The 16,060-nt window shown below is 44.9% G+C and overlaps 1 protein-coding gene across 5 annotated transcripts in view; it reads right to left on the bottom strand.

Moving 5' to 3' along the window:
- The window catches only part of LOC307001471 (hyccin 2-like), a 68,308-nt gene that overhangs the window by 17,288 nt on the left and 34,960 nt on the right, over positions 1 to 16,060 (bottom strand). For 3 of the 5 annotated variants that reach the window (XM_079617980.1, XM_079617981.1, XM_079617982.1), the window contains exons 6-10: positions 13,412 to 13,527; positions 13,180 to 13,275; positions 8,303 to 8,419; positions 685 to 772; positions 441 to 597 (exon numbers count right to left, since the gene is read on the bottom strand). In XM_079617980.1, coding sequence (XP_079474106.1) covers positions 441 to 597; positions 685 to 772; positions 8,303 to 8,419; positions 13,180 to 13,275; positions 13,412 to 13,527 — 574 coding nt within the window. Of the gene's footprint in view, positions 1 to 440; positions 598 to 684; positions 773 to 8,302; positions 8,420 to 13,179; positions 13,276 to 13,411; positions 13,557 to 16,060 lie in introns of all 5 variants that reach the window. The other 2 variants (XM_079617984.1, XM_079617983.1) reach the window with 2 other exon arrangements.

Raw genomic sequence — 16,060 nt, 5'->3', positions numbered from 1 at the left:
GTTCACACAGGGCACGTTCCGGGACTGATCCCGGCAATGTTACTAGGTCCCTATCCCGGCACCGATCCCGGGACGTGTTTGCGTTCACACAGAAGGCACTCAGGCAATTGTACGGCAATGTCCCGGGATCACCGCGCTGTGTCAAAGGGGCTCTGGTTTCATGTCTCTTGGTTTTGGATGTCTTGCCTGTTCTGTGGATTTCTCTTTTGCCAGTTGTCCCCGCCTTGTTGTGTTTGTGTGTGTGGTCTGCCTGCCTGTGTTTGACCTTGCCTGTACTTTGGATTTACATGTTTTGAGTGTCCCTATTAATAAAGCTGCGTTTGGATCTCCAACCCTTTGACTCTGAGCAGGTCGTAGCAGCTCCCTTTATAATCGCTAGAGCTGTCAGTAGAGCTGTGTGTGTGTGCGTGTGTGTGTGTGTGTGTGTGTGGTGAGCGTACCCTCTCTCTTCCAGCGCAGTCTGCGGATGGATGCCGCTGTGATGGTGCAGTGGGAGATTCGGCTGATGGTGGGAGTCTCCTCCACCTCCAGGATCTTCTTCCCCTGGGATGCGTCTGGTTTGCTGTCCGGCAGAGAGCTCTTCATGGCAGTGCCCAGCTAAACGTCACAGTACAGACATAGCTTCAGTCGCAGCAGAGAGAATAATCCTCAGACAGGAACAACACATGTGTGTTTGAGTCGTACCAGCAGCGGCTCAGAATACAGCTCCAGCTGAGCTCTGTACAGGATATCATCCAGAGCCTCTCTCCCAGCGTCCCACTCCCCGTTATATCTGCCACACACACACACGTTCATACACAACACACCAGTGAAACACCAGAGCAAGACTGATCACACACTCATTCTACCCAAGACAGAGGAATACATATGGGCTGATCCGCTTATCTAATCACGGCAATCCTATTGGCTGGCGACAGCCTATGACGTCACTACTAGTGCGACCTGGAAGTATATAAGGGGCGCCTAGAGAACATGTCAACAACTTATCGTCTGAAGGGACTGTGCAGGCATCCCTGCGGCATGGCGAAAGACGCAGTGTCTCATGCCCTGTTCTCCTGGAAAAACAACATTTCCCCCTTCGGGTCACATACAGACTGTCAGTGACAGTATTCCCTACGGCCACTGCCCAAGCTGAGCCTCAAAGAGGCCTCCGATACAATGAAGGCCTACCAAAACCGCTCAAAGGCTTGGAACCAACAGCTTCCGTGGAAGGGGTTCCTTTAAGGGACTATGGCCAGGGAGTCCCGCCCAGTCACTTTTTGAGGGGGACTTGAAGTCAACCCCACATGCCACCAGGGAGGCTGACCTGGTCTATTTTACTGACCTAATCTTGCCAACAACCTGTCAGTTTCCTAAACAGAGTCTCTTGTGGAGGCAACCGATAGGGAGGCCTACAGATAGTGGTAGTGATCGCTCACAGATCGGATCATAGAGATGGGCATTCTGGAGAGGAGAACTCAGCATAGCGCTTTATAACCCTTGCATATGAGGGGAGCAACTCTACACAATCATGGATTTACACAGTGCTTCAGAGCCCTGTGGAGGCTGGCCACTCTAAAAGGGACCTTAATAAGGGGAGCGCCTCCAGCTCTAAGGTTTACACTGCCAACAGACAGTGTACTCAGCAGAAACGCTATCAACCCTTTAAAGCAGGGGAGTGCAGTCTTGCGCTACTGGACTATCGAGGAGGCCTACTGTAAAGCCTACAGCTTCGACTGTCACGGCCGTCAGCCCGGGCAGTGCTTCGGCTCTAAGGGAGCATACTCAACCATCCCAAATGGGAGGGAGTAGCTAATCTGTCTCTACCTGAGCCTGTGCGGTGATGGGTGATATCATTCGAGCTATGGGTAGCAAAGTACTCTAAATAAAGACCCTAACAAGGGGAGTACTATCAGCGTGACCCCGAGGAATGTATCAAGGTCGAGGCCTATTATCTTGTATTTTTTTACAAGACAGATTTTATATTCTCTACTAAACCCACAGTAAGTGGCCAACTACATTCAACCGTATGACTTGAATTCTTTTATTCAAGGAGCTCAGTGGAAAAATTTTTTTTTCAATTGTAAGGCCTAGCAGGATAAACTAGCTACAATACTCAGCTCTAAAGAGCACACTGCTTCTTACTTTCTAGAGAGAAAGGCCTGAGAACGGCCACGAGATATCTGCATGGGAGGCTTTTTTGAAGATAGCCTGCTGTCTATGCTGCTACCTACCAGCAACACCACTAGCATTTTACACCTAGTGCAAAAGGCGGGCCTTGGCTAGGTGACCCTTGAAGAGGAGGCCAGAACTAGGAAAACATAGATTTACAGGAATAAAATCTCCTGATGGGCTGTAGCTCTGAGGAACCTACACTCAGATACTGAGAGGCTCGAGGCAAAAATGCTAAGCAGACCGCCACCATTTTCTAGTTACTAAGCCTAAACCAGATATCGAGGCGGCTCCGTGAGGGCAGACACACAAATATTATATGACTGAAGTTCAGAGCTATAATCTCAAAACGACCCTCAAAGTGAGAGGAGACCTGCTGCTCTAGTATAAGGTGGCAATAAAGGTGGCCCTATGAGGGCCAACACTTGACTCTGTAGTTTACCTGGAGCTTGTCAGAGCGCTGGCCTCCGTAGAATAACTCCCAAAACGGAGGAAGCAATCTCACACAGAAATGTCTGTTTGATGCTCGGATGAACGGTGGCCTAGCTAGAGAATTTTCCATATAATAAAGCCAACCTGTTCACTACTACAGATTGGCACTACCCACTACATAAGCCTGCCGAATCTAACATAAGAGGAGGCCAATGAGAAGGGTATGCATAACCTACCTATATATGGGAACTTCAGGGCCCTAATTTCACCATCCTATAAAAACCCTACATAACACAACCCATGATACTTTCTAACAGGGAACTGTGGTCTACTGTTCAACTTTACTAAAACTCTCGTAAAGGGAGGAGAACTACAGAGCTCAACCTGCTACCCATAGAGCGATGGCCTAAACGGCATTCACAAATGGAGTGTTTTCCCCATATAGGCTCCAGTCACAGCGCAGCCCCACTATTTTTTTATTATTATTTTCTCGCAGCCCCACAAAAAATAAAGTCAGTTGTTAGAGATGTGCGAACAAAAAAATTAGAGATACAAAACATGGATAATAGGCGCAAAGGCGGCGCTGGAAAGGCCAGAATAATAATAAAAAATCTCTAGAAACTCAAGCGGCCAAATAGCCTACGAGTCAGAGCCGTACCCACCATTGAGTTCTCAGATTTTTCTGAGTGTATAACGTTGTGAAATAATTGTCTAATATTAACTCTAATTTGGTGCTGCAATGATTCGCATATCGCGACGATAACCGCCCTCATCATCTGAGCTGCTTCAGCACTCAAACACCGCTCGTCGGCAATGGCAAAATGTTTGAGATGACCGATCAAAGCAAGTGGGATTTATGTTCACAGAAACGCGAGCCGCGGCCGCGCGAATCCCAACGCGACGAGATAAGATGCAAGTGGCTAAACAGCTGTTTTACAATAGAAGTTTTAAACAACCGACATAAATAATCAGATTGCAAAGACTGTGTCAATCAAAGCTCAGCTTCGGGAAGGGGAGATTTACAGGTAGCCTAAAGATAAAGAGACTGAGAGAAGAAGAATGAGAGAAGGAGATGGAGATGAGAGAGGAATAGCCTATTGCATACTGTGCCCAGAATGAGAATAACTATAGGCTATTACAATGAATTCCTATTTAACACAGATATAGCCGACATAGCCTATGTTCTTTGACAATGTGGAATCATAATATGCCCCCGAACCCCCTAGCCAGATCACTTTTGGGACCTTTGTATTTATAAAACCCTGTGTACGGCTATTGCACTAGATAGAACATTCTATTTTTGAAAAATACAATGAATTACAAGGCTGTACAAAACAGTGCACTATTGCAGACTTATATACTGAGGGTTTAATTACATTATTTTAATATAGTCAGTCGGGAACTAAAGTGGGCCGGTCTAAGGCATGAAACTCCAGGGCTGAAAATGAGTCCCACTCCGGCCCTGCTACACTTTGTGTGTTTGCGGCTGTAGATTTCTCATAAATTCATCAAAAGTTGGCGTTCTAAATCATCCGCTGCTCCGCGATCTCTGTCTGCACCGTCATCACACACACCGTTAGAAAGCGCTCTCTCTCCTGTACAATGTCAGATGTAAATATCAGATCCAAATATGGTAATTTCCTTTTTATCAGCAGTAAAAGGGCGGAATGCGCAATCTTATTGGCTGATGATAAATCTTTAAAGCCCTTTTTTCTCAAAATTACTTTTCTCTCATACTCCAAGTCCAAAATCTCCACTTCAGCAGCACCTATATACACCAAACTGTCCAGTCTTGTACCTAGTTACATTATGAAGACATTTACAAAGGGATTTGTAAATATATTATTCCTAGCCTGATTTATATAACATTTTATTCCAAAAAAATATTTTTTTCCCATCTAATATGTGAACACAATGAAAAAATAATTTTGAACCTAGCTTTATCCAATACTCAGATTTAGTTTTTTTAAATATATGCAAATTAGCGCATATTTACTTAGATATTGCCTAATTTGCATATTTAAACATTATATCACAGAAAACTTGTAATACATTTTTTTTTCTCATCTTAATGTAGGTAATCAACTGGGAACGTTTCATGGTGATATCTGCTAGTTAAAAAATTTACCCTATTCACCTGTAGTGTCTCGCCTTAAAAGGTGAAACTACTTACAGCGTAGTTCGTGCGCTGTCGATTGATCGATTGCTCCTGTCTGCCTCGCTGTGACTGCTGCTGCTGCAGTGAGTTGGTTTGTGGCTGTACGCTTCGTCTAAGCCTCGTATTTCTTTGTTTTTATCCATTATTTACTATCATCTCTAGTTGTTGATACTACTAAATACAGCTTACCCAACTTCACACATTAACCTGACATCGCTAGCTTCCGTTACTACTAGCATAACACTCTAGTATTTCTCTAGCCTGTTAACGCGCCAACCGTGCGCTCAGTTATTTATTTAGTTTTCTCTCGCGCGCCCGCGCCTTTGAGTTCATCAAAGCCCAGGTGAGTAAGAATCAGTCAAAAAACACGGTGAGTAATGTCTTCTCCTGTTATTGTCACCTGCACTTCATGTCACATGTTTACCATAGCCTTCTCTGTCGGCAATATAGGATTTATATGTGATAAATGCAAGGAGACAGTCAGGCTGACGGAGAAGATTTCAGAACTAGAGACACGCATCCAAACTTTAATCGAGAATAGTAAGAGCTTTAGATAGTATTTTGGATGCGCCTCTAGCCTAGTGAACTCTTTACATGAGTCGGTTCCGGCTGAAGTAGAGCCCGTGCAGCAGGGCAGATGGGTGACAGTGAGAGATCGCTCTAGTCGCGGATCAAAAAAACACTTTTCCGTTCCGATAACAAATCGATTTGCCCCGCTCAGTGAAACACCCACTGAGAATTATTCTGATTGTGCCCTAGTTATTGGCGATTCTATTACACGGAACGTGAAAATAGAGACACCAGCCACCATATTCACATGTTTGCCGGGAGCCAGAGCGCCTGACATCAAAGCAAATTTAAAAGTGCTGGCTAATGCTAAACGTAAATTCTCTAAGATTATTATTCACGTCGGCACTAATGATGTTCGACTCCGCCAGTCGGAGATCACCAAAATTAATATTAAAGAGGTGTGTGAACTTGCAAGTACGATGTCAAGCACTGTAATCTGCTCTGGCCCCCTTCCTGTTCGCCGGAGTGATGAGATAGTTAGTAGATTGTGTTCACTGAATGGCTGGCTGTCTGGGTGGTGTCCGCAGAATAATATAGAATTCATAGACAATTGGAAAAGTTTTTGGGGCAAACCTGACCTGTTGAAAAGAGATGGTATTCATCCCTCCTGGGATGGTGCTGCTCTTCTATCTAGTAATTTGGCTCATAGTCTTAGAGATAAAACAGGACAATCTGGGTTAGGTTACTTCAAAAGCACTAATAGTTAATGATATGATTACAGATTATAACCTAGATGTGCTGTGTTTAACAGAAACCTGGCTAAAACCAAACGATTACATTGCTTTAAATGAGTCAACCCCACAAGATTACGGTTATAAACATGAACCTCGTCTGACACGCAAAGGAGGAGGTGTTGCTGTAATTTATAGTAATATTTTCAAAACCACTAAGAAATCTAGTTGTAAATATAATTATGTAAAGTGTTGGTGCTTAATGTAACAATATCTAGTGTAAATGATGAATCACGTTTGAAAATTCTGCTGGCTACTGTATACAGGCCACCAGGGCACCATACAGACTTTATCAAAGAATTTGCGGATCAGAATTAGTATTGGCTGCAGATAAAGTACTAATATACACATAGATAATGAAAAAGATGCATTTGGGATTGGCATTTAAAGACATTGTAAACTCAATTGGAGTTAGACAACACGTGTCAGGACCGACTCATTGCCGTAATCATGGTCTTCACAGTCTTCCTACCATTGTCCGGGAAGCAGACACACTCTGTCAGTTCAAAGCTAGATTAAAGACACATCTCTTCGGCCTATCATACACATAATGCTTTATAGACTTCTATAACTCAATGTTAGGCTGCATAGATTAGGTCTGCCGGAACTGGGAACACTTCCCTTAAATCCTGATGTACTCGTTACATCATAAGAAGAATGGCATCTACGCTAATTTTAGTGTCTTTGTTTATCCCGAGGTTTTCCCGCAGCCTGCCGGATCCAGGCCGTATCCAGATCTGATGAAGGACCTTCGCCTGGACCCGATGACACCGCAGCGCTGAAGTGCCGACTAGACACTCCCTGTGGAGGATCCCTTAACCACTCTACAGATAAAGCATTGGGGAAAATATGCGTATCTACCCCGTAGTGATAAAATTAAATTCTGTATAAAAATTTAAGACAAGTAGTTTAAGGCTTGGTTTGCAGGGAATTACAAACCTGCACATATATATTCAAACGCATATAACTATAGAATTAATTCTTGATGCGCACGTGAGCGTCATCAGCGTTTCTCACAGGTTCGCGCCCCTAATTTAATAACAAATGATCACTTCGACGGAAGTGAATCATTCAAAACTAACTTTAATAATAACATTATTCAAGAACCGCTATAAAGCCAAAACAATCTGTTACCTTAAATTATACGTTTATCTCTGTAAAGCTGCTTTGAAACAATCTACATTGTTAATAGCACTGTATAAATGAAGATGACTTGACTTGACGGTGATGAATGTGCACTGAATACGGGTTCTTCCATGCCTTTTTGATCTCATTGTGTAAATCGGGCAGGAATGGAAGGCTCACGGGAGCTTGAGCTTTATAGCTGGAAAGAAAACCATTCATCAAATCTGCCACGAGCGGTCTCTCTCCTCACGCACTCCTACGGCAGCTGAAGCCTCGCTGAAGCGCGCTCCATAACTCACAACTGGGAATCCGCGGGGCAGGGTGGGGGGTCAGATAGTAGATCCTCTTTACCCTCCCCATCTCCTGCTCTCTTGGGCTGGTCGTCTCATAGTTGGCACAAGCGGATCCCTCAAGAACTGATCGTACGTGCTGAACCCAAATAGTAAACGCACAAGTTGTGTGTCATCAGGTCTCAAATATCTTAGACACGGATCCACACACTTCACGAAGCATTTTTCACAAGCCATGATTACCTTTTTGAAGGTTTAAAGTTGAAGCGTACAAACAAAACAGTCCCTGAAGATGAAAAGATGTTGACATTTTCTCTAGGCGCCTGTTACTACTGGCTCTCAAAATAGTAACAAATAAGGCAGGAGAAGGTTCGGCAAACAAAGGTCCAAGGATTTATTTGTTTGCTCCAAAGTTTACACAACCACGGATCAACAATTCAAACACAAAACAAAGCTGGTCTCTCCCGCCTTCTCACGCCACACCCAAGTCCTCTTTATGCCATCAGCTGGGACACGCCTCGCGCGCCGGCACACCCCATCAATTAAGCACAGGAACTGACCTAGGATAACAACAAGACACGAAAATATAGAACAGAAGAAACACAGGAGAACTACATACAATCGCTGGATGTAACAGCGCCCCTCTAATATTTCCTGATCGCACTAGCAGTGATGTTATATAGGTCGCCAGCCAGTAATTGGATAAGCATTTCAGACACCGGTTCACGCGGAGGTGTTCCCCAAAGCGCCATCGACGCAGTGCGAGTTCCCTTTCGAAAGGGAACCGTTAGTGATCCAACAGCGCTAAATTAAGGCTGGAAGGAATGAGACGTGTTCACACTTACATGGCATGATAGACCGCAGTCAGCATTTGCACCATGAACTCTGAGTCCAACAGCACACGTATGCAGGGAGCCGTCCATGCCTTCAGCTGCTGCCGAGGGAACCCGCACACGCACAGCCTGTCACATCACACACACCCGTTACACACCAGTTAAGCAGCACACCAGTTACACACCACACCAGTTACACACCACACCAGTTACACACCAGTTAAGCAACACACCAGTTACACACCACACCAGTTACACACCAGTTAAGCAACACACCAGTTACACACCACACCAGTTACACACCACACCAGTTAAGCAGCACACCAGTTACACACCACACCAGTTAAATTTGGATATTAGTGGATACTGATTTATTAGGTTCCTCTGACAAAAAGTATTTCACACTGTTGGCAGGAACTGCGGGGGGGGGGGGGGGGTGCAGTTCAATTCTCAATGAATTGACTCATTCTCCATCAAGAAACCAATGGATCAATGAACTCAATTCATATTGCACCCCTGATAATATTCTTTTCAATGTTAGGAAATCTACTCAGTTACTAACGTAACCTCAGTTCCCTGAGAGTGGGAACGAGTGATGCGTAATACTTTAAGCTTTACGCTATGGGAAAACTCCGTGGGCAAAGTGCCTATGTGTGGTACTGTGGGAACAGTTTTTATGTGTAGTGATGCACCTTTTTTAATCTACATTCACAGCGTGAGCTGGAGAAACATTTATTGTGGGGACAGTGCTTGTGTGTAGGGGTGACCTACATGTGACACAGACAGAAAAGAGCTCTTTTCGTGCTTTATTTGTGTAGCCGTGAAAACAGCGTTTGTTTGCAGGTGTGAATGTTTTGAAACAGACCCATTTACTGCAATATAGACATTTGTCTGGATGCCTCCAGATCCAGGCTAGACTCGTCCAGTGAGCGGAGAAGTTTAGCCTGGAACACCTGGAGGACAGCCATTGTGTGGAGCGCTGGAGCAGCTTGACCACCAGCAGTGTATGTGCGGCTGGCAAGAGCTGAAGTGGCGCGGCAAGGCTTGGACAGGTGCGACACTTTAGCCTTCCATCCTGCAGCGGTGGGAGGACAGAGGTGAGCGGCCACCGCCTCCTCGATGGGAGAGATTGCCTCGTTGCCTTTTTCTCTAGCGCCGTCGACAGAGGAGAGCGCTGAAGAGAAAAATGGCTTCAAGCAAGCTGAATAAGGTGCCTTCCATGCCTTAGTCAGTTCGTCGTGCACTTCTGGGAAGAAGGGGGCGGGTCTCTGCTGAGGGGCCTAACGGCGCCCCTGCAGGAACCACTCATCAAGTCTGCTGCGTGAGGGCTCCTCGGGCGAAGACCACTCGAGCCCGAGGTCTTCGACAGCCTTGGTCAGCACGCGGAGAAGCTCCGTGTCGAAGCTCGTCCTCGCGTTGGCTTGGGTCGAGGCCGGAAACAGTGCTAGTCCTTCTCGTCGCATTCGGATACAGCAATGGAGAATGTGGGGACTGGCCCGGCGTGTGCTTGCTTCCGTCCGCTCTGGCATCCTTTGTGAACGACATTTCTTTTTGTGCGGCTCAAGCAAAGGGAGAGAGAGAACGGGTGGTGCAGGATCGTCGTCGGAGAATCCAGCCAGACGATCCCGGAGAGTGAAGGTCCATCACGTCACACTCAGGGCAGCCGTCCTTGGTGAGTGCAGCTTCCGCGTGGTCACGGCCCAGACAGGAAGCGCAGAGGATATGGTGGTCTCTCCCGGAGAGAGTCCCTCGGCACATGTGCTGCGAGGCATTTGCAACAAGGCCTCGGAAAATGTATCTTTTAGAAAAGTGTCGCAGCGGCGAACACACTTGCGTTTGAAAAGGATATGGCGTGCCGTATGGCACAGCAGAACAGGATCAGCCTCTGGCATCCTTTGTGAACGGCGTTTCTTTTTGTGCGGCTGAAGGCGGCGATAGCCGGCGTCCTCAGGTCTGCGATGCAGCTGTGTGTTCCGCTGGAGGCTTTTCGACGGCAGCGAGCTTCTAGCTTCCGGAGGTCAGCGAAGTGGTGAATTCGCTGATGGAGATAAATCTGGATTTCCTAGGTGAGGTCTGGTCCCTTTATAGTCATGGACCACGCCCATTCTGGCGGGCTCTGACGTGTCAGGGCGCGAAGTGTCCTGATTGGTTCCTGCATCTGAGCCGCCTCATCATAGGTTTGTGCAGTTTCCGCAGCACAGCCAATGCCCGCGCTCGCGCTCATATGTGTCTGCTGAGCAGCTACACTGCGTTTTTAAAAAATTGCTTCAGTATTCTCGAGAAAAGGAGTTTTTCCATAGCGTAAAGCTAAAGCATTACGCAATACGAAAGACCTCTCAAAAAAGGGAACACCGAAGACTTTTGGAAAAAATGTGGGGATCTTTTCTGGAGCATTTACCATCTCTTATTGCAAATTAATTGCAATGACATTCCTTATTTTTATATTTTATATTAAAGGGATACTTCACAGCTTAAAGATGAATGTGTATTTAAATTGGGTCATGTATGTAGTAGAAATGTGAAATTATTTTAGAAGTTCGTGCCTTCTAGACTGAGAAAAAACAGAAAATGTATTTTTGGCTCATGTGGATGAAAGACAACAACTCCCAGAATGCACTTGCTTCGCTGCCCTACGAGGCCACGCCTACCGGTTACAGAGGCCACGCCTACCGGTTACAGAGGCCAGTATCGGAAGAACTGATACAAAAGGCTTCTAGTTGACTCGAAACTGAAAAGACGCTGTTTTATCCTAAATCAAACGAGTCTGTGATGAGTCTGCCCAGGCTCTTCCTGCTGACCGCCGGCGGGTCTCGCTCCTCTGCTCCGGCCGCCTCTGGTTCCTCATCCACCGCTGTTCCGCGCTGTGTTGCGGCTCGTGTGGGATGTCCGGGATTTGGCTTTTGGTTTCTGCGGTCGCCATTCATTATGTTTACATGCACACCTTTTGTTTGAATCTGATGAAGGTGAATCTGAATGTAGTGTTTACATGAACGCTAAACAAGTGATCGGGAGGAAGACCCCTCCGGCCGGACATGTCCAGTAAAAAGAGGACGCATCACCCCTACTACTCAGCTTTCTCCACAGAGCAAGAGCCTGTTAGCTTAGCTTTTTAAAAGAAGATGTCTGACACTGTTTGTACATTCTGTGAGTGAGATCTCACCCACTATGGACGGGTTGAAAACATGTGGAACTCGCTCCTCCTACTGGCTGTAGTTTTTAGCCTCTGGCCAGGAAATACTCCAATGACGTAAAATGACGATTTTTGCGTCATAGGAAGATTTTTTCTTGACAAAAATACATAAATCTCTCGTCTCAGGGGGACATGAGGGAGGGAAGCATGGTCATTCAAAAATACTACAGGTTTTCTACTGATACAAAGCGTAATGCTAATTGGTGAAGTATCCCTTTAATGAGCTAAATAAGTGAGGTCTGTCCTTGCGTGTTGTTATTGTTTTTTTTGTTTTTTTTTCGTTATATAGTTTCGTTTTGTAAAAGAAAAATGACAATGGTAATGTTATGTATTATTATTATTATTATGCATTTTATTTATAGGCGCCTTTCTTGACACTCAAGGTCACCATACGTCATCAACAAGAACATTACAATATTTAAGTAAAAACAATGAAATACAATAAAATTAAGAAAGACAATGCAGTTGTGATCAGAGGGAGTAAGCTATTCTAAACAGAAAAACTGAAAGCTCTGCTCCCCATAGTAACAAGGCGGACACGGGGAACGGTGAGATGGATGGAAGAAGAGGATCTGAGAGTGCGAGCGGGTGTGGGTATAGGAAGGAGGTCAAAAAGATATGAAGGGGCGAGATTATGAATGACTTTAAAAGTGAGGAGAAGTATTTTATAATTGAAACAGTAAATGGATGGGGAGCCAATGGAGCTGTTGTAAGATAGGAGTGATGTGACGAATAGATGGCGTACGAGTGATAATACGAGCAGCTGAGTTTTGGACCAGTTGAAGTTTATGGAGGGTTTTTTGTGGAAGGCCAAACAAAAGGGAATTGCAATAATCTAAACGAGAAGTGACTAAACTATGAACGAGAAGGGCAGTGGAGTTAGGCGCGAGGAAAGGACGTAGACGGTTGATGTTTCGAAGATGATAGTAAGCAGACCGGGTAACATAGATATGTTGTATATGTATATATACATAGATACATAAGTATATATGTTTTGTTTCATGCATCATAACTGAAAATAAAACTATACAAAAAAAGTTAACGATGATTGCAGTGACGTACAGAAGTCGTACAGTAAACACGCGTCAGTTCGTTATATTGATGCGTAAACATGTGGTCCTGTTCGTTATCGCAACTCGACTTGTCTACAATCTAAACCAGCTCTGTGCTGTTGCACTGTACACATATACTATACACTGAGTTCTGAAATGTTTTTTGTAATGTTTTTTTTTCATGGGTGCTTTGGTGTGCATAAACTTATGAATTATATGGAGTCTTATATCATTTGGTTATTCTGTGTCCTTTTCGAGTCTCAAAGTGTCCTTTTTTGGAAAGAAAGCTACATTTACCTTGAATACTGGCAGAAAATACAGTTTTGTGAGAGTCATCCTTCAATCTGATAGTTTACTTTGCTGGATATAGTGTTAAACAAGGATAATGTTGTATGCTTAATTTCACAAAAAGGGTGTATTTAATCATGATTAAAAATGTAAATCTATTGACAGCCCTGTTCATCCCTCTAATCGGGTCGGCTGAGGCCAGGGCTTCCCATCGCTCTCCGACTGTAACCGGACTCAGACCTGAGCTGCGTCTGTTCAGGTCAAAACCGCAATCATGTTCGGTTACAGTCGTTCAGCGGGCGGCCTGCTTCTAATATGATGGGTCACTATCTGCTCAAAGAGCGGAGAAGACATCTCACCGTGAGCTCATTCTGCAGACGGCCTGGTGTGAAGAGGGGGGCATGTAGACCACCACTGAATTATAGCACAACATCAGGAAACACAATACCTCAAACCTGCAGACACACATTATATCACACAATCAACTGTACACATGAATAGTGAAAACTATTGACAAATTTGTTAGTTCATATTACATATCTTTCCTTTCGAAACATCTGAACTGTAAAGAAACACGTATCCAACAATGACCTGTTCTGGGCAGTGAACGTCTCTCTCTGCGGGTGCAGGCCACTGTAGATCACCCTGATCAGGTCATGTTGACAGAGCGCTCCCTCAGTCAAACCCATGGAGCCCAGACTAGACGGCTAAACACACACACACACACACATTTACACTAAACAGAGATTAACCACACCACTGTGTACATTTTAGGACATCCTCAGACCTCAGTCATATAACGAAACAGCATTGCGCCTCAAACTGAAAGCTTTAGATCTCAGGAAAAGCTACGTCAGGTCTCATACAATCAGGCATCAGGTAAAACCACCAGACATAAGGCATCAGACATAAGGCATCAGACATAAGGCATCAGACATAAGGCATCAGACATAAGGCATCAGACATAAGGCATCAGACATAAGGCATCAGACATAAGGCATCAGACATAAGGCATCAGACATAAGGCATCAGACATAAGGCATCAGACATAAGGCATCAGACATCAGACATAAGGCATCAGACATAAGGCATCAGACATAAGGCATCAGACATAAGGCATCAGACATAAGGCATCAGACATAAGGCATCAGACATAAGGCATCAGACATCAGACGTAAGGCATCAGACGTAAGGCATCAGACATAAGGCATCAGACATAAGGCATCAGACATAAGGCATCAGACATAAGGCATCAGACATCAGACGTAAGGCATCAGACGTAAGGCATCAGACGTAAGGCATCAGACATAAGGCATCAGACATAAGGCATCAGACATAAGGCATCAGACATAAGGCATCAGACATAAGGCATCAGACATCAGACATAAGGCATCAGACATAAGGCATCAGACATAAGGCATCAGACATAAGGCATCAGACATAAGGCATCAGACATCAGACGTAAGGCATCAGACGTAAGGCATCAGACGTAAGGCATCAGACATAAGGCATCAGACATAAGGCATCAGACATAAGGCATCAGACATAAGGCATCAGACATAAGGCATCAGACATAAGGCATCAGACATAAGGCATCAGACATAAGGCATCAGACGTAAGGCATCAGACATAAGGCATCAGACGTAAGGCATCAGACATAAGGCATCAGACATAAGGCATCAGACATCAGACGTAAGGCATCAGACGTAAGGCATCAGACATAAGGCATCAGACATAAGGGATCAGACATAAGGCATCAGACATCAGACGTAAGGCATCAGACGTAAGGCATCAGACATAAGGCATCAGACATAAGGCATCAGACATAAGGCATCAGACATAAGGCATCAGACGTAAGGCATCAGACGTAAGGCATCAGACATAAGGCATCAGACATAAGGCATCAGACGTAAGGCATCAGACGTAAGGCATCAGACGTAAGGCATCAGACGTAAGGCATCAGACATAAGGCATCAGACATCAGACGTAAGGCATCAGACGTAAGGCATCAGACATAAGGCATCAGACATAAGGCATCAGACATAAGGCATCAGACATCAGACGTAAGGCATCAGACATAAGGCATCAGACATAAGGCATCAGACATCAGACGTAAGGCATCAGACGTAAGGCATCAGACATAAGGCATCAGACATAAGGCATCAGACATAAGGCATCAGACATCAGACGTAAGGCATCAGACATAAGGCATCAGACATAAGGCATCAGACATAAGGCATCGGGTGAAACGGACTACAGTGGAAGCCAGTGTGAAAGTTTCTCTTTGCCCGCCTCAATGTGACGTCATATGCACATGGTTCAGAAGTGGAACAGAATAGATTCAGAACAGTAGAGAGCGAAGGTAAGCTGTACCTGAATATATTTTATTCTTACTGTTTTAATTAAAATTTATGACATGTATTAGAACATGTCCCACGCCGATTGGTTCTTTCAACACCGTTGCACCAGCCAATCAGAAGTATCTCCAAATCCACGTTATATACCGTACTCTAGCCTGCGACCGGCACGCTGAGCGATATGAAAGCTTCTGTTGTCCCTCCTCCTCCCCAGCACCACCTTTAGAGACCTGCTACTGCTACAAAAGACATTTGAAGGAGGCCATTATGATAGGATAAAAGCAAACAGACTCTTACAGAAGTTATACAAAAAACATATTTACATATTCATCTAAATGTCGCTCTCAGCAGTGTGAACGGTGCCGGGATGTTCACTAACAGTATATTACTGCAAAGGTAATTCAAACTTAGGTTTACCCCAAGCAAAGTGTTACAGACACAGGAGAGGAAGAATGATGGTTAATAGTGAGATTTTTGACAATAAAGGTGCAGGAATGAGGTGAGCAGATAGGTAAAGTCCAAAGGGTGATCGAGGAGATCGCTGGAGAGAGGGAGATGAGTCCACCTAACACAAACGAACAAACAAGGTCGGACAAGGAACTGTGGTGAGTAGTGTTCCTTTATAGTGGAGGTAATGAGGGTGATGATGAGATGCAGGTGAGTGTGATGAGGAATGACGTGCAGGAGGGAACTAGGATGGATGCTGGGAAGCTGTGGATCCAGGATGGATGCTGTGATATGAAGAACAAACGGGGGGCCTGGAGTCCATTTCTCCCAATGCCTTCATGTCTGATGCCTTAAAGTCTGGGGTTGTTTCCCCTGATGCCTAATTGTATGAGACCTGAGAGAGCTGACGTTGTTTTTCCTGAGACCTGAAGCCTTT

Source organism: Phoxinus phoxinus (assembly GCF_949152265.1).
Source record: "Phoxinus phoxinus genome assembly, chromosome: 7".
Classification (NCBI taxonomy): domain Eukaryota; kingdom Metazoa; phylum Chordata; class Actinopteri; order Cypriniformes; family Leuciscidae; genus Phoxinus; species Phoxinus phoxinus.
The sequence above is the reverse complement of the archived record's forward strand: the minus strand, read 5'-3'. Positions and strand labels throughout refer to the sequence as shown.